The 26946-nt window shown below is 39.6% G+C and overlaps 1 protein-coding gene across 1 annotated transcript in view; it reads right to left on the reverse strand.

Annotated features, from left to right (window-relative positions):
* Positions 1-13239: 13239 nt before the first annotated feature.
* The window catches only part of nup214 (nucleoporin 214), a 36964-nt gene continuing 23257 nt past the window's right edge, over positions 13240-26946 (reverse strand). Inside the window, exons 26-37 of the mRNA XM_088070996.1 lie at positions 25982-26051; positions 25709-25781; positions 25100-25152; positions 23805-24997; positions 23323-23743; positions 22255-22322; positions 21941-22118; positions 21611-21763; positions 19194-19365; positions 16794-16942; positions 15468-15501; positions 13240-14106 (exon numbers count right to left, since the gene is read on the reverse strand). Of these exons, the coding sequence (XP_087927122.1) occupies positions 14070-14106; positions 15468-15501; positions 16794-16942; positions 19194-19365; positions 21611-21763; positions 21941-22118; positions 22255-22322; positions 23323-23743; positions 23805-24997; positions 25100-25152; positions 25709-25781; positions 25982-26051 (2601 nt within the window). The 3' untranslated portion in view covers positions 13240-14069. The remainder of the gene's footprint in view (positions 14107-15467; positions 15502-16793; positions 16943-19193; positions 19366-21610; positions 21764-21940; positions 22119-22254; positions 22323-23322; positions 23744-23804; positions 24998-25099; positions 25153-25708; positions 25782-25981; positions 26052-26946) is intronic.

Consider the following 26946-nt stretch of genomic DNA (forward strand, 5'->3'; position numbering starts at 1 on the left):
CAGTAGTCATCAGTGAATCATCATCCCTTTATTTAAACCAATACAACATCCTAAGTCACTCAGGACCACCTGCCTTCATTTCCTGGCTTTGACTTTTGTTTCAATCCCATGAAAAAGTTTATCTTGGTGTTCTCCTTGCTTCAAAAAATAGATCAACATGATTTAAATACAACCCTAAATGTAGCACATAAGATAATATGAGCGACTATCTTGTGTTTCTCATTTTGTTTGGTTTGTTTTCTGGAAATACAGCACTGAAATAAATCAGTTTGTGTTTTTTTTTTTGTTCAGCTTTGACTTTTACACCAATACTTGAAAATGGGTCAGTTCTGGCAAACATTTAAAACTGTGAAAATGCACAACACTGGGGAAACAAACCCTGAGAAAAATATATATAAAAAAAGGTCTTTTTCATGAATGAATAAAATGTACAAAAAATATCTGTTGTCTTTCTTTTTCTTAGCGTAGATGTGGAGATATACCCCACTGTGATATTCAAATAATGACATAATTTGCTGTCGTCCTTCATGACTAATTACACAGCATGAATCTTCTCGTTTCTAACATACTTAAGAGTTGTTTCCTTTCCAAACATGTTGGGCTGTGTGTTCATTCACTGCACAAATCAAACAACCAGATATCCTCTGAGCCACAACAGAAAGAACCGCTGTCTTGAGTGCTGAACTGAAAAATCTTGAAACCCTGCACGCATACAAACCAACCCTGAGGCCACACATACATGGCTGAGCACATGATGCACTGAAGCCTCGGCTAGTCAAAAGATTTCTACAGCATCTTAGAGGATGTTCCTGCTCTATATAGTATGTCTCTTTTTGTTGATGACAGTGATTAAATGGATGAAGATGCAGTGAAGAAAGGACTCAAGACAGCAGAGTAAAAGAAATGGGAAAGTATGAAGACAGGATAAAAAAAGAAAACACAGTTGAGATCATAGAGTCTTCTGGTCAGGGACAATGCTGGTTTGACATACAGTCAGGTGACAAGAAACCAAAGGGGAAACCTGCATTAAAGAGAGAAGAACTTTAATTTTCAACTACCTATATATTGTGAAAGATTATAAAGGAAGGAAATTCCTGTTCTTTTCTTAAGGTTATTTTTTCAGCTTTTTTGACTTTATTAGATAGGACACATAGATATGAAAGGGGGGTGAGTGAGAGGGGGGACTTTATGCAGTAAAGGGCCATAGGTCAAACACGAACCCAGGCTGCAGCTAAGGACTCAGCCTAAATAAGGTACACTCTTCCAGGTGCGCTACCAGACTATTTTCAGCGCAAATTAATACACATTTTTTTGTTGTAATAAGTATTTACAGTATGTGGGATCTACATATAATAAACTACAGTGCTTATGTTTGTCATGGCAAAGGAACACGTCACCCAGTGCGAAGTGTAGCTCACTGATATGTTTTTAATAGATTTTAGGGAACAATCGATCTTTGGCACCGAGGCATAATCCCTGTTAGTAGAGAGATTATTGTTGGTTTAAGTCGTTTTCGTGGGATTTGATGACAATAAGAAAAGTACAGACTACCTCTATCTTAATGCTTTCAAATATTCTACCGTTAATGTAGAATATATAAAAGCATAAGGATAGAAATATAAGCATATTTGTATTTATACGATCATATTCAAAGGGGATATAAAGGATATCAAAAAGTACTTCTGAACTACATTATATAAGATGACGCACAACAGAGTAATGACCAACTCTCAGAGGGGGGCTTTAGAAACTTTGGAAAACTGTTGGGTCAAATAAATCAAAATGTATGAATCTGAATTAGGTCATTGAAATGCAAGAGAGTACACAGGTATGCTGAACAGTCATTATATCTGTTTCCACCTCTTCTACACTGCACCTCCATTATAACTCTCAAAGGACTGCAAAGTGCTCTATTGGGTTGCTTAATTTTCAGCTTATCACTTGGCATATAATATCACCACATTAAGCACGTAGGTAAGGGCTTAAAATTAATCTTCAGTCTACAGCATAAGCAGGAGCTTATATTGTCCCTTACCGTACAGGCTCAGAGAATCACTGCAGATACGGAGGACAGTGACTCACAAATCTTAAGACAAGTTTGGGATTTAGCCACTGGCGGCTTTAATGAGAACTGTTCAAAGTCTGGTTAAGTAGAAAAGACAGGGAGGCGCTGATAAGGTAAAGTAATACTATACTTGAATTTAACGGCTGGTTTACCAAAAATTATTGATCCTATGATGTGTCCATATACTAAATGAAATGCTCCAGCTTCTGTATGTCTTAGTTGGACTCAGATCCCGACCTGCAGCCTCTACTGTGTGTGCTATCCTGGTCACATTCCTGAGCTGTACATTCACTGCTATATTTACTCAACTCAGAGTCTGTCAGTATGTTGCAGTGTCTCCTCACATACATCCACCTGTCCCTATTTGTAATACCAAATAATCACTGCGCCACTGTATCTTTGGCACCAGACGTTACTATTAATACTCCCACGGAGACAGTGTTAAAGCTGAAAGAGCTTCCCATCATTCTCTGTGATGTCTGAGACAATACTGGGGCTTATTAGGCACTGATCCACAGAAATATACTGGCTTGGCCTTTAGGAGACCTCCATCTTTTCTAGGCTTGACCTCGATGTAACTTAGGTTGCTTGGAACAGGATTTGAGTTACACATGACACTATTTTACCTACTGATTTTCACAGTTGTGGTAGTTGCAAACATGAATGTGCAATGCTTCTGAGTTACCTTTACGTGTTTGCTGAATAGATTCGAGAATTAAAAGATGTATTTCTGCAGGCCTACATCCTAGGAATTATGTTTTTGTACCACTTATTTGAAACTGCAAATACATTTCAGGGAGACTTAATGCTGTGCAAATTTACAACTAACATAATGAGAAAATGTTGTATATTATCATACCTGAAAAGCTGGTTTTGCTGGTCTGCTATGAAATGATCAGAGGCCTCAAACTGCACCGTGTTTGGATCCCTGTGTGCTTTCAGGGATGCAATATCCTGTTTGGCTGTTGGATTCTCAGTCAACACAAACAGGACAAATGAATGGAGGGCCAAACAATGAAAGATTTCTACTGAGCAACATGTTTTTATCCAGTCACAAGATTTGAGATCCCTGTTAATAGCATCAGTCACAGGGTTTCTGCGGTTAAAAATAAGGCTTGTTAAGACCATTTTAATACTGCATAAAATGCAATTTAGTATCCATTCACACTGGCCACAGCAAGTATGACGATTACATAATTTGTTTTTAGCACTTCCCAGCAGCATACAACAATAATTCTTCATGATGTCGTTAAAGCAACCTGGACTCATGTAAGTGGCAGAGTTTTTGCTTACTTGACACATATCCATTACGGTATGATTAGCTTCTGACTGCAGTGAAAGTGTTTGCTACAGGTCTGATGGTGCTGACTGAAACACCACAAAAACAGGATAAAACAGCCCCCTGATTAAATACAAAAAAATATTTTGTGCCTCCATGTCAGCAATAGCTATGGCCGGAAGCATTATGTTTTTGGGTTGTTGGTCTCATCCAATTCTCTTGATATCTCAAGAACCCCTTAAAATTTGGCACAAACATCCACTTTAAGAAATTGAAGAAGTGATTAGATTTTTGTGGTCAAAGGTCAAAGCTCAAGGTAACTGTGACCTTGCATCTGACTCACTCTTGTGAACGCAATGTCTCAAGAAGGTCTTGAGGGAGTTTCCTCAAATTTGGCACCCTAACGTCCACTTGTGATGGGTGATATGGCTGTAAAATGACGTCACGATATTTTAGTATTTTTACGATAACAAGAATCTTAACGATATAACAAAACTACTGAGAATATTTTATCATAAATTTGAAGAACATACAATTGCAACAAGTGTTATTGTTGTATATGTCAACATAAATGTAATTCACCTTCAAATATTCAGTAAAAACAGGCCAACAACAGTAACTCGGAGGGAGATTCAGATTTTGGATAACATGAATATTACAACAAAATAAGAAAGATCAAAAATTACACATCTTAACAGTTGAGAGACGTATATTGACGACTTTTGTGATTTAAATCGTAGAGTTTAATACCTTATAAGACCTTTGTTTTCCAGAGAACTAAATTCAGTGCTTTGAAAGACTTTTCAACACCTGATGATATCCTGCAGACAATATTAGGTAACTTTAATTTAAAGTAGATAGATTATTGTCGTGCTCAAGCCAGGGACTCACATTGCAGCTCCTACAGTTATGTAACAGACAACAACATGTACAAGGACTTCGTCTGAAACGTCAGACTAAAGACAACAACTGCTTACAATACAGTATAGTGTAATTTTCCAATTAAATTAATGATAGCCATTAAACACTGAACATCCCACATGCTGGAACAAGGGTACTTATAGGCAAACTTGAACTGCCATCAGTGTAATTACAGTGTGTGATGTAGTTGGATGCTACACCTCCCACACTCTGCCAAGGCTTTTGTAATAAAGCCAGACATCACAAGCAGCTCCTGAGGGGAAGCATCTAGATCCTTTATACAATTATAAAACTACTTTATAAGAAGTTAAACTTAACACCCCACCTGACCTGAGTCTACCTTTGTCCATGATTAATTTATGTGAATATTAATACTTTCACCCACATTAATAAAACATTGGACTTTCATTTCATAGCTCCTTTGATTCCTTTCTCTCCACAATTGTACAACTTAATGGAGCTTACCAAAAGGTCAGGAAAATCCAGTGGGATAAGGGTAGGTCTAAAATATGTTTGAAAAAAAAAAGATAGAGCAGCGATACTCAATTTACTGCCCGCGGGTGAAATCTGGCCCTCCATAGGGACGGTGGCCCGCCCAAACATTTTCTAATTAACAATCAAAATTGTACGATTATCATACATGAGGTGCCAGAGTGCATAAAACAGATCATCAAAATGCAGCTTGTTTGTCAAAAGAAGTGCCAGTGGAGGATCCCCCGCACCCCCGGACAGAGGTCCTAGCTAAGCCCCTAATGTCCTATAATGTTAGAAACATCCTAAAATCCACAAACTGCTAGCATTTAGGATGTTTTGGGGATTTTAGGATGTTTTTATGATTTTAGCAGAACATCCCAAAATCCTAGAAATGTCCTGAAGTCCTAGAAACATCCTAAATACACGGAACGTCTTAAAATGCTAGAAATGCGCCTAAATGCTAGCAATGTCATAAAATTGTAGAAATGTCCTTAAATGCTAGAAATCCTAAAAAAGTACTGAAATCCTAAAAATATGCTAAAATCTTAGAAATGTCTTAAAATCTAAGAAATATATATAGGGCTGCTGTGATTGGCCCCTGGCCTCCTGCCATTTTGCAAAAGTGGCCCCCAAGCAAAGCAAGTTGTGTATCCCTGTGTATGAGTATCATTTTTTTAAATCATTCCTATTGCAGACTCATTTTACTTGATTTTACCGATTTTTCTTTAGAGCTGCCACAGTCTGTGTTGATAACAGTATTGTCCAAGGAGATGGTGTGCTATCATGTGGTGATATATGTTCACGTAGTTTTTGGCTGATGAACCTCCTCCCTTTATGTGGTTATCTGACTGTTGAGAATTTTCCAAAGATCAAAATATTTTTTTATGATGGATAGCAGTACGGACAACGTGTGGAACATTCTTCAACGCCATTTGCTTAAACAAAATTCATGGTTGTGGACTGTCGTGTCTCGTCATTCCACACCGCTGTGCCATGTGTAGCACCTCCATATATCAACAACAAGCCTTGCTGTGCACTGAACTTGAGTCAAATTCCTTGTTAAAAGTTTCTGGTACCACTCTCTAGCCCCTTTTTATAAAAGGTTTCTAAATTGTAACTAATAGTTAGTAAATCAATTAGTAATGCTTTAAAGATCTTTTACATGCATTAATGATACATTTTGGGTTATCAGGTTAAAAATCCTAATGGCTGATGTTTATCCTTTCTATCTTATAAAAATGCATGTGAATTATCCATTATAATAAATATCTACCAATTATGAGTTTTAAAAATAAAGTCTGCAAATGAAAGGCTATATTCACACAAAATCTGGTGTTTTGGCAATTAGCCACAGGGTTGTGCAGCACTGTATTAGTGTCACTAAACTGACCCGTTTGTGGGGGCTGGAGGATGGCGAGAAAGCCAATCTCGTCATCTCAGCAACTGAGTATTTGTTTATGTTGGCATAAAATATATGTATAATTCTTTTTGATTATCTTTACTGCCAAAAAAGACACATGCATGTACATACAGTGTTCTCTTTCATAATGGAGTGCACATTAACTGTTATTACATCCATTATAAATTTGACTCTGTATATATAACTAACTGAGTTTTTTTCCTACCATCAGAAAAAAACTTTCTAAGTGTCTATATTTTAATATTCAGCCAACAAAATTTGCATTGATAAAACAATGTGTCAGCGAATTACATGCATTTTATTTCTGTTATTAAAATACATTTTTCCATTAAGCTAGCAGTAAACAAATTAATATGTTACCTGAAGTCAGACTGTTCAAATACACTAAAAAATAAAAACAACACATATTATCTGTTGGTGGGGATTTCATAAGAACACTGTGTAAATTGCTATCTGGCAAAGGCTGAAGCTTCACTGTGAATCATTTATATGCTTTTACTAACTGAGTTAAAGCCAAGAAACAATAAGAGATTGGATCAGTGGCTGTGTTGGCTGGCACACTCTGGCGTTATCCGCAATCAAACATGTTTGGATGTAATTAATGTAAAAGCTTAGTGAGCACATGGCCTGTGCATCCTATGCCTATCCTCTTTGACCGATCTGAAATAAAGCCATTGGTTACTGGTAGTCTTGCCAAATGCCTGTTACAACAAACATGACAACACTAGTGGATTGGGTGTTTTTTTGGCACAGACCAGAGAGCTGTATAACAAACATACAGTTTGTGCTGAATCATTTTAATATCTTAGAAGCAGACCTTTATATTTTATTGATGAACAAAAATGGGAGAGAAAAAAATGAATAATTTTTGGGGCGGATATGGATTTAGTTAATTAATGTACCCTAAATTTAGGCAGTACAACACATCTGCTGACACCAGCAGTGTTTAGTATGCATTCAAATGCAAGATGCTTGCTTGATGAAAAGGAGAAAGTCCTACATTCAGCAAATAAGAGAATTAACTACTCTAAGTGCTCACCGAGATTCAAGAGCTCAAACAGAAATACTTCCAAAGGGAATATTGATGAAATAGTGCAAGTCCTCTGCTGCAAAACCGATTCCACAAATGATATTAAAATTACACTTCAAAAGGTGGAGGATGATAACAACACAGTTACTTTTCAGATCGGGTTTGACAAAGTGGATGAAACCTGCGTGACTGAGACTTTAAGCTCAAGCTCTAACTGGATGTCGGCGTTATTGAAACAGGGAATGCTCACCTGAGTGGGACATTTAGAGGTGATGCTGGGTCTTACACTAAAAAACAGTAAAGGCTTTTGTAACCAAAGCAAGGGGCTTTCCTCAAGTACACTTCAGTGTAAATGAGTAACAATTTCTCACATCAGTGGTGCAAGCAGCATGTTAATGTGCTCTCAGTGATAAGGGACTCTACTTATGACAGTGAGGCGTACTTTCAGAAACAAGAAAACGTAGTCGTCTAGGTGTGCTGATGTATGCTAAGTAATTTACTTATTATGATCAGGTTCCCTGGGTCTGCCTTTTTATCTGCATATTTATGAATCACATATTCTGGATTTAACTAAGTTTATTGTTTGTGCTTACATATTTTTTAATCTAACTTTTATTCTGATTTTGTGTGTGAAGGCAGACTGCTAGTTTAAGAATCTCATTATATGGTGTAAATAGCCATGTTTGAAGTGTGTTTATGACAATAAACTTCTTGAATCTTGAATCAATGAGAACATTGGCAGATACTCATAAGCACACCCCACTCCTGGTGGTGCTCATTGTCACATTTTGAATGTTCCCTAATGTTCACATTTGAATAATTTGTGATAAACCATATTCAAGGGATACTTCACTTCCCAAATAACCATTTGTTTATCAGTTACTAACCCAGTGTAACAATGAATTTGTGAAGAAAATATTTTTTGATTTTTGATGAATTTAACTCTTAGGAGTCCACCTTTAACAACATCAGAACTATATCAAAACATTAGTTTACAAACTCGCAGTATAATTCAAGTTTTATTTATCCAATTGTACGTAGACTCAGTACTTTCCAAACAGCTCTTTCTGATGGGGGAAACACACTAAAAGTGAAACTTGTCTATGCCCTCCTTAAAGCTAGACTCCATTGACAAAAACAGTAATTTTACCTTGCTGAATATGAGAGCTGCTTCATCTTCTGCTGCCTCTATCAGTTAAATTGTATTTGTTTCCGTGTGATTTTGGTGTTTTAATGTTTTTTCTGTTATTAAAAAGCCACCACTGTCTTCAATTTATCAGGAATTTTCTCTGTTTTTTGATTCTTTATTCACTGTGGAGGCATGCAAGAAAAATTGTTTTCTTCACAAATTCAATATAACAGGGGGTGAGTGATAGACACGTGTTCGTTTTGGTGCTTAATTAATCCTTTAAATGCTTCTAATAAGGACCTCAAAGAGTAGTTGTTGCCTATGTAGATGTGTTGAGTGTCGCTAAAGTCTATTTGGGATGTCTTTCTTCCAAAAGCTCAGCAACTCTGTGCAGTTCTGGTGTTGCTCAAAGCCGTCCCCCTGACATCTGTGATAATGCCTGACATCCATGATCAGGTCCATTAGGTAAGACTTTAAGCCCATTCTCACTAATCCATTCACATGCGTAGCACACATGAGTAAGTGCTGAAATTACTGTTGCATGCACCTGTATATGTTGTGTCACACGTAAATGTGGAGGGAGTGCTGGATTCTTCCACAGACCTGTCTTTTTGTGGACACTTTGTGTATACTTGTAAACCAAATGAGGTTTGATTGAAATTAAAACTCTGGGTATAAAGCTCCTTTGAGGTATCAGGATAAGTAATGACACTGAACTGCGTAATCCCCGTGAGTCAGTTAAAGACAGAGAGGGAAAGAGGAGGAACTGAGGCAGATAGGTAATTAAAGGTTGTAAGGATGGGGTGGACTTACTGGTATAGCTGCTCGGGGTGTTATTTATCATGCATGATGTTTGTGTCTGTAATGATATAATGCTCAAGGCTGTGCTTAACATTTAAGTATAACTACTGGCATACAAAGTGATCACGTCCTTATATTCTGAAATTGAGAGGTACTTGCAGGACTGTGACAGCAGTTGAAGAAGGGACAAACACAAAGCTTAATATTTGAAATAAATATTCAGAGTAAATATGGGGATGCAAAATTACAGCAACGTATAAAGCAAATATTATCAACTTGCAGTTGGACGTTTTTGAAAATGTCCATTTTTGTTGGCTACCTTTTTATCGGGTAAAAATACTTTATATGCCAAAGCCAAACTTGGTGAAGAATACATCCAATTAACTTCACCATGTGTGGCCTAGGAGAATTTTAGTATTGGTTTGCAGATTTATTAAATTATACCGCATTATGCCCCCCCCCAAACAGAAAAAGATGTGGAGCAAGCCAACATAGTACTGCAGGACTGAGTCCTAAATCACAGGAAAATGAGTCAGCATTTTTGCACTCCCGGTTTCACGTTTTGTCCTATGACATAAAATGTTAGTAAATGTTTCACATGTGAATTTTGAAGGCTTTAAGTGTCTTAAAAATGCTTTTACTAACAAGAAGCTGAACAAGACTACAGCACATTATCATGCCAAATATGCTTTACAGTCTCGTTGTGATGGCAACACTGAGTGACGAGACTGCAGGTTAGATCGTTTATAGCCATTAGCTTTTACTTCTGCCGATTGCATTTACGCTGAAAAAAAATTAGAAAAGTGTTGTTAATTTGTGAAGATTATCTTGCTGATTATCTTGTTTGCTTGAGCTTACTTTTATCAAGAATCCAAAATCCTGTAGGTGATTTGTCGAGGGAACCAGAGCAACGCTAACTTCTGCATTGGCCTACAAAATCACAGTCATGCTAACAGCTTTGCATTGCAGTAGATACACAACAGCACTTTGAGCTAAATGCTAATGTCAGCATGTTTACATATAACGCAGCTGATGCTAAGCAGTTACAATGTTTACTGTATTCACCATCCATATTTAGAGCATGCCAACATCTGCTAATTGGCAATAAGCAAAACAGTGTACAACTGATGGAAATTTAATTTGTTTTGCAGGTATTTGGCATGGATGTAAATAGAGAGAAGCTTGATTTCCATGGTATGAAATTACCCAGATCTTTTGCATTGTGGGGCCAACAGAGCAAGCACACCAGAGAATTCGGCGGTCAAGCAGCTAACTTCTGCTTTCGTGTTCTGCTAACTTGAACAGGGATAAAAATGATTTCATTGTGTGGTCACTATGTAAAATTGGCTTCAAAACCCGCCCTGAGGGCTTGGTATTTGTTCATAGACCAAAGTATTTTGACCTGAGGATGGTGCTGGGTGAAAAAAGTCCCTGATCATGAGGGGAACAAGAATGTTCGCACCAAATTTCATGGCAATACATCCAATAGTTGGGATATTTCAGTCTGGAGCAAAGTGGTGGATTGACTAACAGACAGACACTGCCATCTCTGAAGCGATGCTGGCTAAATCTAACTAATATGGTTACAGATAACTTTGATGTCATGTTATGAATACAAGTGGTCTTAGTCTTATTTTGTTGCTCTGCAGAACAAGAAAAACAGACACTGTCTTTATGTCCTCCCTCATTCATATTTCTGAGTGTTTTTTATTGTAAAAATATATATATAAAAAAAAACTTGTGAAATCTTTTAAACTTTCTCAACAGTGTGCCCACCGCGCTGTTCTCCAAACAGGCAAAGGCACCACAGTGTGAACACAGTGTGCAAAGAGAAAGGAAACATGGGGCTAGGACTCCCTGATCTGTTAGTGGATTATTGGATTTGGATTATCTGTGCAGACAAAATTACCCATTAGGGAAAATTGTAGCATGCTTTTTCAGAGGAGTTGATGCTCGCAAATGTACCAGATAACACTCACCTCAAACAATGGTGTGACCCCAGCAAATAGCCAGTACATTACATACATTAGGTCATTCGCTTGAATGACCAGAATCAGTAGCATTCATCACTGTTTATAGAAGTGCCTCAAGACCTTAGAGATGCACCCACTGTGAGATGATGAATATGTCAGCAAAGGAAGGCAGGATGTGCTCAAGTGCTGCTAATCATCACTCACTTGGGTTGGGGGTGGGGGGGCTGGGAGAAGGTGGGGTTGGGGGAGGGTTGCGAGGTGGTTTTGACTAAGCTATTTTTATCTGGATTCCATGAAGACAGCTGCCATCCTCCCGCGTGTTTGTGAGACTTTCCATCAACCGTAACATTGACACAAGAAACAAAAAAGAAGTGCTGTCACTACTGAATATTTCTGTATTATTTGTGGTGTAATAATAATAATAATAATAAAAACCCACTCTGCCTTTAATGCTTTCATAGAGGCCAGTTGTGAAGTGGGTGCTGAAAATCTCATAAGCTCATCCGCTTTAGCTGCAAGCATTACAGACTTTGGGCTCTGTAACTGCCCGTGTGCCTCTGTAATCTGCCAATGTGTCCAACTGTAATTCTTTACCTGAGACATCAAATAGTGCTGGTGCTGATCAAACGTCTTTGTGATCATCTATATGACGTAGCTTATCATGTGCAGGGTTCCCACACATTGTCATGGATAAAATTTCATAACATCATAACATTTCCTTGACTTTTCAAGGAGCCAAGGACCCTATATATATCATTTTTTAAAGAAAACATGCCCTCGAAGCCTGGTTAAAAAAGTCTCTAAAATTCTTTAAGTTTAAAAAAATTAATTAAAAAATCGCCAATCATTTCGAGGGCATGTTTCCTTTAAAAATCAATGGTAAAATAAATACAAAATATACAGCCATTTACAGTTGGATGCCCCTCCCCCTGAGGCAAAAGTGATTAAAAATGTTTTGACATGCCTAGTGGGTATACATGAAGCGAGACGGACCGCAGGGAGAAATTGAAGAAACTTTGTGATGAAAAAATAAACAAAAACATAACCAAAATGTCACACGCTGACGGATATTTGAGCGATGTTATGTCGTCAGCTACGGAAAATAAATTCACCGTTACGTTACATTTATTTAATAACTTATTGCACACCACACATTTCCATGATTTTCACTAGTTCCAGGACTGGATAATATGATTGACTTTTCCAGGTTTTCAATGACCTTGGGAGCCCTGCGTGAATCTTCACACAAAAAAGACATATCATTTATTTATAGCTTGTTATTTTTTTCACATCTAAAAAAACAGTGACTTTCTGCAGCAGTCTACTGTCTACATCTATAAAAGACTATTGGGGAATGTGGATCCGACCATTTCAGCATGCAGGGTGGGTTCAGGTCACATTTTATGACCCTGACATTCCCGTGCCACTTCAGAGCGACCACGACCTCTGCCACCCGTTTGGTGAGGGCCCGGAGATAAGGATGGACAGAGTGACAGTGACATGCTCCACAGCTATAAGCCGGCAATGTAATTCTTGTCGACGGTGGCCAAATGCCACAACATCTCGGCTCAGTACGAGCCATAGATCCCCATCAGCATTCTCCCGCAGCCCAATTTAGCTCTGTATGCGAGTCGGTGAATTCCTTACTGAAGATGGAGGAATGAACTGCATATCAAGGATTTAGCATCAATTAGTGAAGCGTGTGCACATAGCCCCGGGCATGCTGCTGTGCTATTCTTCATGCCACCTTGAATTAAACTGTTTAGTTTTGTTTGGCTAATATTCAGATTTTTATTTTCATCCATATTAAGGGAAACACAGTAATGCTGTTAGAGCTGTTACAATGTATGTCGAGAAGTTTTGCTATATGTTAAACTCAATAAAATGTTATTAAACCAAATCATCTCACATTGCGAGATAATTTGTAAGTTATCGTAGAAGCATGCAGCTTTCTTTTTTTAAACTCTTTTACTACTGCTTATATTGGCTTCAAAGAATGTAAAAGCACTACATTAGTAAGTAGGTCACATTATGATTATTAATGCTTGCCTTTGTTCTGTTTCATAATCAGTACGGAGAATAAACATGATGAATTAGCATTAACTGGTTCAACTGGTTTTAGAAATAGAAACATTTTAAAGGACAAATAGTTTGTGAAATTTTATTAATTTCCATTTTTTTTCATGTAAAAAATATACATCAAGCGGGGGTTTTCTGCAAAAATCATTTGAAAAAGAAAATATAACTTTTTGTTTACGTCAGACCACAGGTTTTTATAACAGTTCAAAATATTGGATTTGTTTTATTTTTGGTAAATTCTACATGGGTGTGCAGCCTTGACATTTATCTGCTATTGTACTGACAGATATGACTTGACTGAATGTTGATTTGTAAAGCCATGCTAAGAGGACAATTTCTCACAATTCAGTGAAAAAGTGAATTGTTCAGAGACATGAAAGTTTCTGTGCATTTCGTTGTTATAAAAGTGCAGAAACAAAAACTTTGGACATGAAACGACCCCAGGTGCTAAAATCACTGCAGAGTTTGAATATTATAACAAAGTATGTCAAGTCTGTAAACTGCATCCATGTGGAGCAATGTACTACATTTTCTGGAGGCTATGGAGCTTTGCAGTTTCTATGTTGCTCTAAAAGCTTGTAGGAAGCCTGTTGTTCCAGGTACCCCACACTAACCCGTCCTCAGTTTGCATGGACTCGATTCTCTTGTGTCCTAAAACACTGGGACGAGATATAAGCTTGCCAAACAAATATATATGTCTATGGGCTGCTTGAAAACTTTGTTTTAAAAATTATACAAAAGTTTTCTAAAAACAAAACGCAAGTATATCTATCTTCAAATTCACTTTTTTAAACCCAAATGCAACACAATCTTCACGTGTTTTCCCTTCACCCCTTATGTGGCACAAAGAGCTTGATTGCAGAAAGTACTGCGGCAGTGATGTGGAGGTTTGATAAAACTAGCTTCTCCAACTGGCAAATGTTTGTGCACTTGATCTGGAAGAAGAAATGACAGACAAAGCAGACAGGGTAAGATTATTGAGAAAGAGGTTCAAAGCTTGAAAAAGCACCGGTTGTTCTAGTAGTAGAAGAATTCCCGCCAGTACATTTTCTATTTGATGTTATGGTGCTTTTTTTTAACATATTGCAAGATGTATTTGACTATTTCTGTCAACATAAGAATAATAAAGCTTTAATTAAGCATTGCAAGACTAGACAGAAAATCTAAGCGATGCTGAGGAGCTGTTTTATTTTGAAAGAGGAAGATAAGAGGAAACTGCGGATTTTAAGGGGTTCACCAGGATAAACAAGCGAGCAGTAAAGCTGGACAGACACATCAAAAACAAACACAGACACCTCACATCTTGTGTAATTTATCAAATATTGCTATAAATGCAATGATTTTGTGAGCCAGTGATTATGTGAAAGTTTTACAGACTGACTGTTATCTGTTTTCTAATTTTGTTTTTGGTTTGTTTGTGGTGAGCTGTTAAATTATGATGCGAAAGGCTTTTTAAAATTTTGATCTTGAGTTTCATTATAGAGTTTTCATTATAGAGGCTTGTTCTGCATATTTGCAAGAAAATAATAATGATGCAATCCCATAAACATGCTCAGCTTAGCAAAGAAACACAATAAGCATGAGGCTGAATGCACTATGTGAGGAAGTCACAAAAGAACGACCCAAAAAGACGGAGAGAGGATTATTAACAGCCTGTGAATGTGTCCAATAGGCTAAGCCTCGTCTCCACACACTCCTGCACACTTCAGAGTGCATTCCACTGGAACACACCCCGGGGAACACTGGCTGCCATGTGACACGCAGCAGCAAACGGAGGGAGAAGCAGCATAAGACAGAGAGAGGTTGGAAGTGGGACGGCGGGATGTAGGATGGGAATGAAAATGTAATCACAAGAGGGCAATTAGTAAGAAAGTGCTACCCGGGCATTCAATCATGCACCACCCATCACAGGGACAGCGACTTTCCACAGGGGGTCACAAGGATGTAGTATGTGCAGCCCTGTACATATTTATTGTATCATTATTGTCTAACCTTTTAAAGCAAAGGTTGAAAGCGCTGAACGCTCTGTATTTCAATATAGTGAAATAACAATAAAGCCGAGCCAAACAAAAATGAAGGGAAAAGACAGCGAAAGGCAATAAATGAGCGTAGATGAGGTGGTATTGAATCTGAAAGGCTCTGAAGGGAACCGTATTGTGGAATAAAGATGTGCTTCAGCAGAGTTCAAACACCGCAGGCACAACATGCTGCTGCCAAAGAGGAACAGAGAAACGTGGGTCTTTCAAATTTATTAGTTCACACACACAAGACTGGCCATCAAGTTGGCCACACTTACTGGTTTGAAGACCCAAAGGTGTTTCCAGAGAACCCTACAAAATAAAAAAAAAAAAAGATTAATTGGTTGATTATAGCAATAATAAAATGATAACTGTTAGTGTATCTATAGCAAACAGATCTGCATACTGTGTATGGAATATGACCTGAGACAGGAAAAGCTTTGTTACTCTGGACTACCACAGACAGCAAAGATATAGAAAAGAGCAACAGGATGGTCTGATGTATATATATGTGTGTGTGTGTGTGTGTGTGTATATATATATATATATATATATATATATATATATAATATGTTTATGCATGATGACATGGCCATTGAAGGCAGAAAAGCAAAGGTGACTGAACAATTTAACCAGGGAAGAGAAACAAAAGACAACAACCTCATAAATAAGTGGGATGATGATAGAAAACTACATCTGCTACCAAATTTTAGTCATGCATGAGAACTTAAAACATGCATGCATGTTTCATTTTAAGGGACATAGCCTTTCATATTTATAAGCATGATTTGTTCTTTTGAATATTCCAGGTCTCAACGATAAGTGTTGCCTGGGCCCTGGGTGAGTAAAATGTCACGCTGGGCTTGTAAATCTAACAACCAATTTTCCTGGTTGGGCAAGTGGTAAAAAAGAATTAAACACATTTTTTTTTTTTTTTTCGGAGCTGATGATGGAAGGAGCTAAGGAGTGAACCATCTCGCTTCCCCCTGATCGTGGCTGAGACTTGCACATACACAGTCCTGATCGGGCACTTGCAAGAACATTGTGCTGGAAAGACGAAGTTTATGAGCTGGAGCCCAAGTGAGCAGTTAAATTATCCTGGAAACAGGATTTTATTTGGGTGGCATCAGAGGAAGCGGGCAAAACTCAGGGCAGGTCGGATAAAACTGGGTTGTCGTTGCCTTTGTTGTTAACTAATAACCTCTGTTAAGTAAAACAATTTGTATAGTGGCAAGTAAAAATTGACAAAAAATTGAATAAATGTTTGTTTTTATTTCTTTTCCGTCTGCTCTAAAATAATGTACTTCTACATTACCTACTAAAACCAATGAAGTGCACAGATATAAGATCAAAGGAAATTGTGATTAGTACTGTTTGCATGAGTGTATAGGATGTGGAGAGGTAAATACAGTACTGATCTCATAGAAAGATGCTTTGTGGTCATTACTATTCATCTGTACTGACGTTGGAAAAATAGCATACCTACTCCACTTGAGCCACTGACTGTGCTGCTTGCAATATTCAGCTGGTAAGCAAGGGGGTGTTTGAAGATGATGCAGGAAGAAAAGAGAAGGAAAAAAGGGCAGCTACAGTAGTTGTCTCACCTCCTGCCTGTGGCTGTTGTCCAAAGCCTGAGAAACTGCTAGGCTGCTGTCCAAACCCAGAACTCTGCTGAGCCAGGCTCCCGAATGAAGGCTGAGCGCTCTGATTGGCTAGTGCACCAAAGGATGGGCCGCTGGGAGGTGAGGCAAACCTGAAAAAGGAAGAAGACACATATAACATGAAGAAGATACAAATACTACAAAGACTAAATTAAAACAGATATCTGATACTGAACAGGGCTGATAGGACAAAATGAGTGACTATACTAAACCATGGATGTCTTTAACAGTCAGCTGCTTTCTACCAGCAATTTAGTTGCGCAAAGACAGAAAAAAAGGGATATAAACTACTTCATTTTATATATCCATTGTTAAACTCTCCCCATGTAAGCATGCTACAAGTTGTCAGATGGTGTGTGTGTGTTTGTGAGGATTGAGAGATGGGGGTTTAAGCGGTAATCCCTCTCCCATTGACTCCCAAGGGAGAGAACAGGGAGAATAAGCAAAACAGAAGAGGGGGGGAGAGAGAGCAGGCCAGTTTAATCTGCTGGCAGCATGACCCTGGAGTGAGATTATCTGAGGGGAATAATCTAGTCCTGCACAGAGCTCCATAGTTTTGTGCTCGTATAGCCATGCTCTCTGGAACAAAACATGTACATTGCGGGTGCACAATGTTGAGAAAGCTGGAGTGGAAATGATGGGAAGGAGGAAAAGAACAAATAATCAGTTTTCCAGGATCTTAAAATGGAATTTCAGTTTAAATCAGACTGACTTGATAGCAGAAGTAATTAATTTTCAATTCAGTAAATTAAGATCATTCTTTCAAAACTAAAACTGCCACCTCAAGTCTTATCTGTTGTGATGAAAGAAAAAAGTGCTTTGTGGGTATTACAGTTGGAAAGCAGCCCCCCATAGTAGTTGAACAAGGTTTGATTGTGGCTTCCAAAACTCGCTCCATTTGGTTTATTTCATCACGTCATCACTATAACGTTAATAGAGGGTTTAACAACCTGGTGAATGCTGCTCTTCAGTTGCTTTATGTGTTATGCTTTGTAATAGTGCGCAGAGCAGGAGAGCACAGATGTTCTGATTCCAAAAAAAGCTGATCCATCCTGCAAGCAAAATCCTGCTGCTCTGCTCCCCCTCTCTGTGCTGCACAATAGGCCTGGTGACACGGACGTCCTCAAACTAAATAGTTGATTAAATGTGCTATACCTAGTTATTAAAAGGTTGTGCCAAATAAAACGTGCTGATTTTGCCTCGACTACCAGAAATGACTGAAAGCAAAGACAAAAAAAAGATACATCTGCATATTAGGGCTTTCGCTTTCTATTGAGAATGTGAACATTTGTGTAAATGTGACAGATAAAACACTCAAACTGTAGTGACCCGTCTGAATTCACAAGTTACTCTACAAGCATAGCAAACAGTTTGAAGTAGCGTTATAAAAAAACTGATTTGGTGTACATCAATTCTGAATATCTGCAATGGTTTCAACACTCATTTTCCACAGTATCGATACACTGGTACCAGCTGTGCTTTCATACTCTCTTATTGTTAATGTTAACTAAAGTCATTCTGCTGTTCTCTGCTACTAAGAAAGAAAAGTCATTGTTGTTATGCTACAGCCTTATTATAATTATCTTTAAATAAAAATTTAGTTTTGTGCACTCAATGTCAATTTTTCTCTGTTGTATCAAAAATGGTATCAAAAATCTATACTCTCGAAGGTATTGCATCGAAGGTAGAAATGCCAATACTGTGACAACACCAGTTTGAAGTAGTTTGCCTTATAATCCAGCAGAGGACGTTCTAAAAATTCCAAATCAGCTTGTCCAACACATATCAATTAACTAAGCCAATACATAAGAATGGAGGACACTAATGAGCAACGCTGTGCTGACTGGATAATCCCAACACCGAATCATCTGAAAGGAAGTAAGTGGAAGGGTGTGGTTCTGCACTTTAGATGGGGTGGGGTGACATTTTACAACACGAGTTGTGTCTCCCTGGTGAGGTGTTTAGGGAACGTCCCACTGGTAGGAGGCCCCGGGGAAGACCCAGGACACGCTGGAGAGACTATGTCTCACAGCCGGCCTGGGAATGCCTCGGGATCCCCCAGGAAGAGCTGGACGAAGTGGCCGGGGAGAGGGAAATCTGGGCTTCCCTGCTTAGGCTGCTGCCACCGTGATCTGACCCCGGATAAGCGGAAGAAAATGGATGGATGGATGGAGTTGTGTTTGAATTAATTTGAATAAATTATGTGTCTGGTCAAACTACAATAACAAGTCAATAAATGTGCCTCATTATCTAACATCAATCTATGTATGTATTCCAAGAAATATGTTTGTAGTGAGCCTTTTTTTCCCCAAAAAACTTTCACAGAGCACATAAGTATCTTACCCAAATCCTCCCATGTTGGCAGCCGCTGTTCCCTCTCCAAAAACTTTACCAGCGGAGGGACCCATGTTGCTGCTGAAGGACGGGCTCGAGCCAAATGTTGCTCCTGCACCAAATGCTGGGGGACTACCAAAGGATGGGGGACTCCCGAACACCGGAGCACTGCCAAATCCTCCTGGATTGGGGAGAAAAGATAAGTGCTAAAAAGGTTTTATGGTGTATCTATAGTGTATTTACATAGGATATTTCACCTATGTGGGGGGTACTGAGCAGTTCTGTTTGGACATCTGTAATATGTGTAAATATGACTATGCATACATCCCACATGTGGTCTAAACCAGGGCTGAGATTGCCTACAGGGTATTACCTGCACAAAAGTAAGTGGATAGAAAAATGAGTTAATTTTGTTATAAATATTTCTGATAAAAATGTTTTTCCCTCTTGTATCTCATAAGTAAATGTCTGACCATTGTAAATACAGTATTACGATATTGTGTCTTGTGTTCAGTACATTATTGTTTTGGAACAACACACAGAGGCAGCTCAAAGACAGGATGAGTACTTCACACCAGCTCAAAGCCTCAGAGGTAGGAGCGGCAGGGGAGAAAGGGTAGACTGAAATTACAGCCTGGCTACCAGCATGCCCCAATAAATAATTGATTGAGCTAATGTAACAATATTACATTGCCTGTACATGGGCCAGTGATGGGGCATTAGTGTGCTGAGTGGTACCAGTATCCCAGCGGAGCAAAGGGATAGCTTGGATGGCTGCTAATGCAATGACCAAGGTTTAGTTTTTTGTTTTGTTTTTAACCAAGATTTGCAAACAAAAAAGGGAGAAAAAAAGTAAAAGTACTAAACGTAGCTGTGAATAATCAAAAATAGTTTATTCTTCATGCTTACACTTGCTCTGCATCTTATCTAATTTGCACTTGATTCATTCCAATTAGTTAATCTGGTAAATAATCTTGGAGCCTGGAAATATATGAGCATAGTGAGTCCTTTAGACGATGTAAAATATCTAAATAAGAGAAATATTTTTCTTTTTGTTTTCACAAGTAATAAATGAGAATCAGCAAACCAATTTTACAGCAGTGACACAATAACCCAAATAAACCACACGACTTTACACTGTAGCTATTTTTGCGCCCTCAAATCCATTGTTGTTCGCGTTAATGTGAGGAAGGCGTGCTCAAATCTGAGAGCAGTGTGCAAGCATTTACACATGCCCGTTTTCCAGGCCGCAATGGCTACACACTGAGATAAACTAAGTTAAATTTTCAGAATGCAGCAACGCACGCCATGAGTCATGTCAGGAGAAAAAAACCAAACTCAGTTGGCAGATATCGCTCCTTTCTTCAATAAATATTAGTCTGTGGTAACAAACGGGGAGTGGCTGATCATTTTAGTGCATGGCTACCCAAAGCTCTACATCTGTCCCATGGACAAAATTTTAATACACACTTGTAAAACAAAATCAGCCCCAAACTTGGGATTTCTGGTGAGTAGGATATACAATGCTAGTTGTGGTTGCTTAGTAACATCAGGCGCAACCTGCCTCTACACCCTTGAAAGTTGGCACAGAGTAGGCTTAAGAGTAGCACTCTGAGCCCAACCTCACAGTTTCCAGGTGTTAAAAGACATGGCATGTATCCCGGCTCTGACTGACATTAACAAATAAAACCATAAATTATCAGCAGTAATGATATTACTATTTCAACTACGATGTAGAGTAAACAAAAGTAATGAAAATTCACTTTAATCTACACATTTTTACCTATAACACTGCAGAAATAGCCAAGATACATGCACATCACTTAGATAAAATGACAGTTTTGATATAATTAGACTCTTTAAGGTAATTTAAAGCTTTTAGTGTATCAAATGTGCATATCTGGTGGGACTTGTAGTTTTGAGAAGTAACATTGCATCAGCTGTATTCTAGCAGGTTATGACGGAACATGACTACCTCACTTTCTGCTCTGCTGAAGCGAGGAGATAAGGGCACTTGCTGCAGCTCAGGTGATAAAGGAGAATGCAATGTCAAGAGACAGCTGATGTGTATAATGCGATTATGTATAGGTGCCCTGGGTTTCTATAACAGCCATCACATTATCAGTGAACTGCACACATCAGTGAACCAGAGCACGTTAACCAGGCCCCGAAAAATGTGACATAACAGAAAATATCATAATACACGCCCAATCACATTAAAGTGTGTAAGCGTGGAATTATGAAATAATCTTTGATCTAAAAACACAACTATTTACTTTTGCTGGGCCAGCGCTATAAAAAATCTGATAAAATGTTACTTAAAAAATACAAGAAAACATCATGGAGTGGTAAAAAGTATTTTACACAATAAGAACTGAACGAAAGCACTGTAAGAAAAATAAAAAGCAATATGTGGACATCTGTACCTGCTTTTGTCGGAGTAGAGAAGGAGCCAAATCCCTGGGATGCTACACTCCCTGAACCAGCACTGAAGGTCCCACTAGGTTTCTGCTCAGCAAAGGAGGACTGACCAAACCCAAAGGACTTGGCGCCGCTATTCCCAAACAGACTGTTGGTACCTGGAGGAGAAACAGGCAGATAAATGTATCTTTCAAGAAAATTGGGGTTTGTTTCTGGTATAATTGCCATTTGGGTTGCAGTGTGGCAAAGGTATAACATTCATTCAACAATAAGTTAAAATAAAAAATGTAAAAAATCATTAATCCTCATTTTTTTTATAGCTTACAGTAGCCTACCTGTCTGAGCTGGTTGTCCAAACCCTCCTGTGGAGGCTGTGGTGCCGAACGGGTTCTTGTTGGCAGCGTCTTCGCTAGGTTTGCCTCCGAGTCCAGAAAAGAACCCTCCACCAGCAGCTGAGCCCGCTGTACTGGCTGCATTTGAACCAAACAAAGTCCCACCGGATGGTGGTTGCTGCTGGGAGAGAAACAATACTTATACAATGTGTCCAGAAGAATGGGATTTTTCATTTAATTGTCAGACAATACTATTCATAGCTTGCTCTATCAATAAAAAACAAAAACAAACACTTTTTAGAGATAGAAAATGATACCTGTCCAAAAACACTCCCGCTGCTAGCTTGTTGGCCGAACACAGGGGTGGCTGAAGAGCAGCCAAAAGCTGTAGCAGGAAGGAAAAGAAAAACAGTCAGCACTGAGACATTCATGTCATGCAGCAGATGATCCCACATACACGTTTTAGACCTAAAATAAATCATTCAAAGCTAAGTGTTTAAAAAGTCAGATGATCAACTTCAAATGTTTGAAAGAAAATAAAGTTGCGTCTAACTGCTGAGCTGACACATCAACCATCAGCTGTCCATAGAGACACAGACATTCCCATACTGTGCCGGGAATTTAGAGAATCTTTGGGAATGGGACAACTCCCCTTGTGCCACTCTCCTTACTCAGACTGCCACACCACCCCAAACTCACAGCTGGTACCACACCTCCAACCCACTCACACAGAGAATATACACCCTTATATACCCACCCTGATAGACATAATACAATTAAGAGGTTTTTAGATGTTATCTAACATTGTCAGATATGACTTTGTAGCTGTAGTTCTGATTAGTAAATACAGCACCACATTGAGTGACAATGGAAAAAGCGTAAAGTTTGAATATGAGAACTTTGTACACCCTTGTTAAGTTTCCTTTGGTCTAAGGTAGGTTAGATTTAAAGCTTTTTCAAGGTCACTTGAGAACATGAAACAACATCAATTACTTCGGTTTAGAGAGAAATTTTCCCAAATGCTTATTGTGATGTAAAACACGACTTCTTTGGTCTAGTTAAACAATAAAATATATATGCTGTGCGGTTATTCATGGCACCACACTCATGGGGCGCAGAGCAAATTGTTGTCACAGACGGAGCAGCAGAACTTCATGCACAGTGAAAGTGAAATTTATCTATTCATTGTGTTGAGTCTAAAAGTTTGCTTTCACTCACATTGCTCCTCCTCTTATCCATCTATCTAATCAGCTCTGACCAGATCAACTGATCAGTTATCTACACTGCAACTCAAACTGCTGCACAGGAATAAAACCAACTCATGATCAGATTCTGCGTGAAACACTGAATGAGCAGTAAAAATGTAACTGCAGACCCACACTCACCTGCGGGCTGTCCAAAGCTGAATCCTGAAGATGAGGATGTGGTGGTGTTACTCCCAAACACAGACCCTTGCCCAAATCCAGAGCTCTGGCCAAATGCTGGTGCTGTGGTTTGTCCAAACAGCCCTGAACCAGTGCTGCTGGCTGTGTTGGCGCTGCTCGTGCCAAAGGAGAAGGAACTAGCATTGGTAGCAGTAGCAGCACCAAAAAGACCTCCTCCAGTAGTTGCACTGTTAGAACTTGCTCCAAATGCTGACTGACCAAAAGAAAAGCCAGTGGCTGTTCCAGTGTTGGTGGCGGGCTGGCCAAAGCCACTCACCTGGCCAAACACAGATTTACCAAAACCAGTTCCAGTAGATGTACCAAAAGCAGTTGAGCCAAATCCTGTGGATGTCGGGGCTGAAGGGGCTGAGGGGGCTGGAGGGTCTGAGGGGCTGAAGGGGCTGAGGGGCTGAGGGGGCCGGAGGCACAGAGGGTGCCAAAGCCTCTGAGGGGGCTGAGGGGGCTGAAGGGGCTGAAGCGGCTGAAGGGGCTGAAGGGGCTGCGGGGGCTGAAGGGGCTGAAGGGGCTGAGGAGGCTGGAGGTGCAGCAGGTTGCCCAAACACAGTGCTAGCAGCAGTAGTTGTTGTACTGTTAACAGCAGTCAGGACGGGAGTGGTGGCTGCAGCAGCAACTGTGCTGATAACTGGTGTAACTCCGAGGGAACTGCTGTCAGTTGTCGCAGGAGCAGGCTGAGTGAAAATGGAACCTGGTTTTTCAGAAGTGGGCACCTGGAAGGCTGTTGGAGCGGCCTGGGAGACAGGAGCTAAGGCAGCGGCGTCAGCAGCTTGACCGGGCTCAGGAGCAGTGGTGGTGCTGCTCTCTGGGGTGGCTTCTATTGTGGGAGCTGTACTGGCTGGTGTTGGAGGGGTTGCTTCAGTTGTGATGGAGGTGGAAGGGTCAGGGGTAGGGGCAGTTGTAGCCAAAGGAGGAGTTGGTGCTGTAACTGTGGCTGCTGTGGTTTCTGTGACGGCTGCATTCGCTGCAGGCTCAGGAACTCCGATGGGACTGAAGCGCTCAGTATCGGGTGCAGCTTCAGCGTCTTTTTCAGGGGGTGGAGTGGGTTCTGAGGGTTCTGGGGAAACTTTTGGTTCCTCTGAGGACTCTGACGGAGCTGCAAGAAGACTGCAGAAAGACGTTGGTAACGCTGAGGCAGTTGAGCTGGGCTGGGGAACAGAGAATGCTGGCTTGGGGTTTGGTTCAGGGGGCTTGAACAAACTGCCTGACACTGCTCCTTTGGACAAGTCTGCTCCTGCAGAATCTTCTGCAGACTTTTGGAGACCTGCACCAAAGCTAAATTGTGCTGCTCCCTTGCCAATACTAAGACCAGATTCCCCGAAGGTAAATGAGCCAGCAGCAGGTTTGGTGGCAGAATCTTTTGCCTCTTCTCCGTGGCCCACACGTAATCCAGAGAAACAGCCCAGAGTCTCTCCTCCTGGCTTAACGGGCTGTGGCTCTATCCTGAGGGGAGTTGTGGTGGAGGCTGCTTTGTCTCCCGACATGTTTGAAGGTGGGGTGGGAGACGCTGTGCCAAGAGCAGGGGAGGTGGACTTTGGGGTGAGGGAGAATGGCTCCTCTCCAGTATGGCCAAACATCACTTTGCCATTTCCACCAAAGGAAAATTTATTCACATCCTTTGCTGGAGAGAGACACAAGGGGGGAAAAAGAGAAAATGATGAGGGCGTGAACATTTGAAATCATCCTCCAACTATCTGATACCAAGTTGCTGTATTGTTTTTACCTTGTGAGATTCCAGCTCCCTGTGAGACAGAAGTAAAACTGAAGCCTGTGGTCCTGCAAATGAAAACATAAGTCACAATGAAACAACAGTGAGAGCATTTTTTGCTTCTGTAAAATGACAAAATTCCAAGTAAAATAGAATATGTGGGCAGGGTATGATTTTAAGACAGATCTGATTAAATCACAGGAGTATCTGCAGCAATAGGAAGCTAATCACCTCCTACAGTGTGTGGTTAGATTAGGAGTCAAGGGCAGAGGGAGATATGGATCATTTAGGTCTTAACAACTCTTTTGGAAAAGTACACAACCCATGATATTGCTACAACGGTCAGGGTCAGTTACTCTTTTATGTGATGAAAGGTGTTAAGTTTGTTGCCCCAAATTACATTTGATTGGCTAAATAAATTGATGTGTATCCCCAAGTGCAGGACAAGACATCAACAATATTTCAACAGGAGGAGAAAAGAGAGGGGATTTGATATATGAATACTCAAAAATGTTTTTTTATTTCACTTTGTCTTTACGATAAATAAAATAATTAAAATATACAAAGACATTAGGCGTTCTTTTTTAGTCCGAATTCTTTTTTATTTTTTATAGGCTGACTTACCCAAAAGAGAAACCTTTGCTTTGCTCTGCTGAGCTAGCAGGGGCCACTGAAACATCGGTTTTGGATGACTGACCTGAAAAACAGAAGATTGTGAAATCAATCACAAGGTATTATATGAGGTGTCAGCTTGCGAAATGAAATGTCAGGATTTTGGACATTTATGGTCAAAAATCATAAACAATATTCTTGACGGCACTTTTGTGTTACCAATTCTGGGCAAAAGGTAAAAGAAAATTTTGGTATGTATGACAAGTATATCTAACCGATGCTTACCAAACACAAAGCTTGTCTGTGGGGCAGCTGTGCTTTCAGCAGGAATCTTCTGGACACCTTGGGTAGGATTCTGCACAGACAGTTTTAAACAGGCTTTTACTATTAGCATTTCATTCTGCAAAGCCGTAACACAGGAAAAAAAACTATCCATTATGTCTATGCGATTAAGAAAATCACTATGCAAGCTCCTTTGAACTAAGCTGCAATCCTGAAGGGACAGTTAACACCAAAATCAAAATACATATTTGTCTTCTTACCTGAAGTGCTATTGATCAGTCTGGATTGTTGTGGTGTGAATTGCTGAGTGATGCTCTAACATATGCCCTAAAGGGCCAATTCACCCTCAAAAAAACAAAACACATTTTCCTCTTACCCGTAGTTCTTTTTATTTATCTAGATCATTTTGGTGTGAGATGCTGAGTGTTGGAAATATCTGCTGTAGAGAAATCCACCTTCTCTCCAATACAAAGGAACTAGATACCACATGGCTTGGGGTTTGTGATTTCTTGAAAGAGATGTTGCTGTTGAGATTTTCAAATATATACTGAGTGTCATCTACTTCCATTATATTCAAGAGAGGACAGACACCTCTGCTGCCTGTATCTCTAACACTGTAATTCACACTAAAATAATCTACATTAATAAATAACACGACAGGTAAGAGGGAAAACATGTATTTTCGATTTGGGGGTTAACTGTCCTTTTAAGGCAGATGCAGAGTAAAAACCACCATGTTTGTGCACACATGTAGCTGAATATCAGCATGTTTGGATCATTTCCATTTAATTGAACTTGGACCTGAGCAGCGATGAAGATTTGTGCGAGGAGTTCCCCTGTCACCCAACTGCAATTTGTAACATCAACACTGGAAAGAGCTGGGATATTTCTCACCCATGCAGTTTATGGTCTGTGTTCACATGCAAAACTCTCAGCAATCTGTGAATTCTCGCGAGTTGAATGTTCCT

The sequence above is a fragment of the Plectropomus leopardus genome, chromosome 20, assembly GCF_026936395.1.
Source record: "Plectropomus leopardus strain MGB_pleo_1.0 chromosome 20, ASM2693639v1, whole genome shotgun sequence".
NCBI classification, from domain to species: domain Eukaryota; kingdom Metazoa; phylum Chordata; class Actinopteri; order Perciformes; family Serranidae; genus Plectropomus; species Plectropomus leopardus.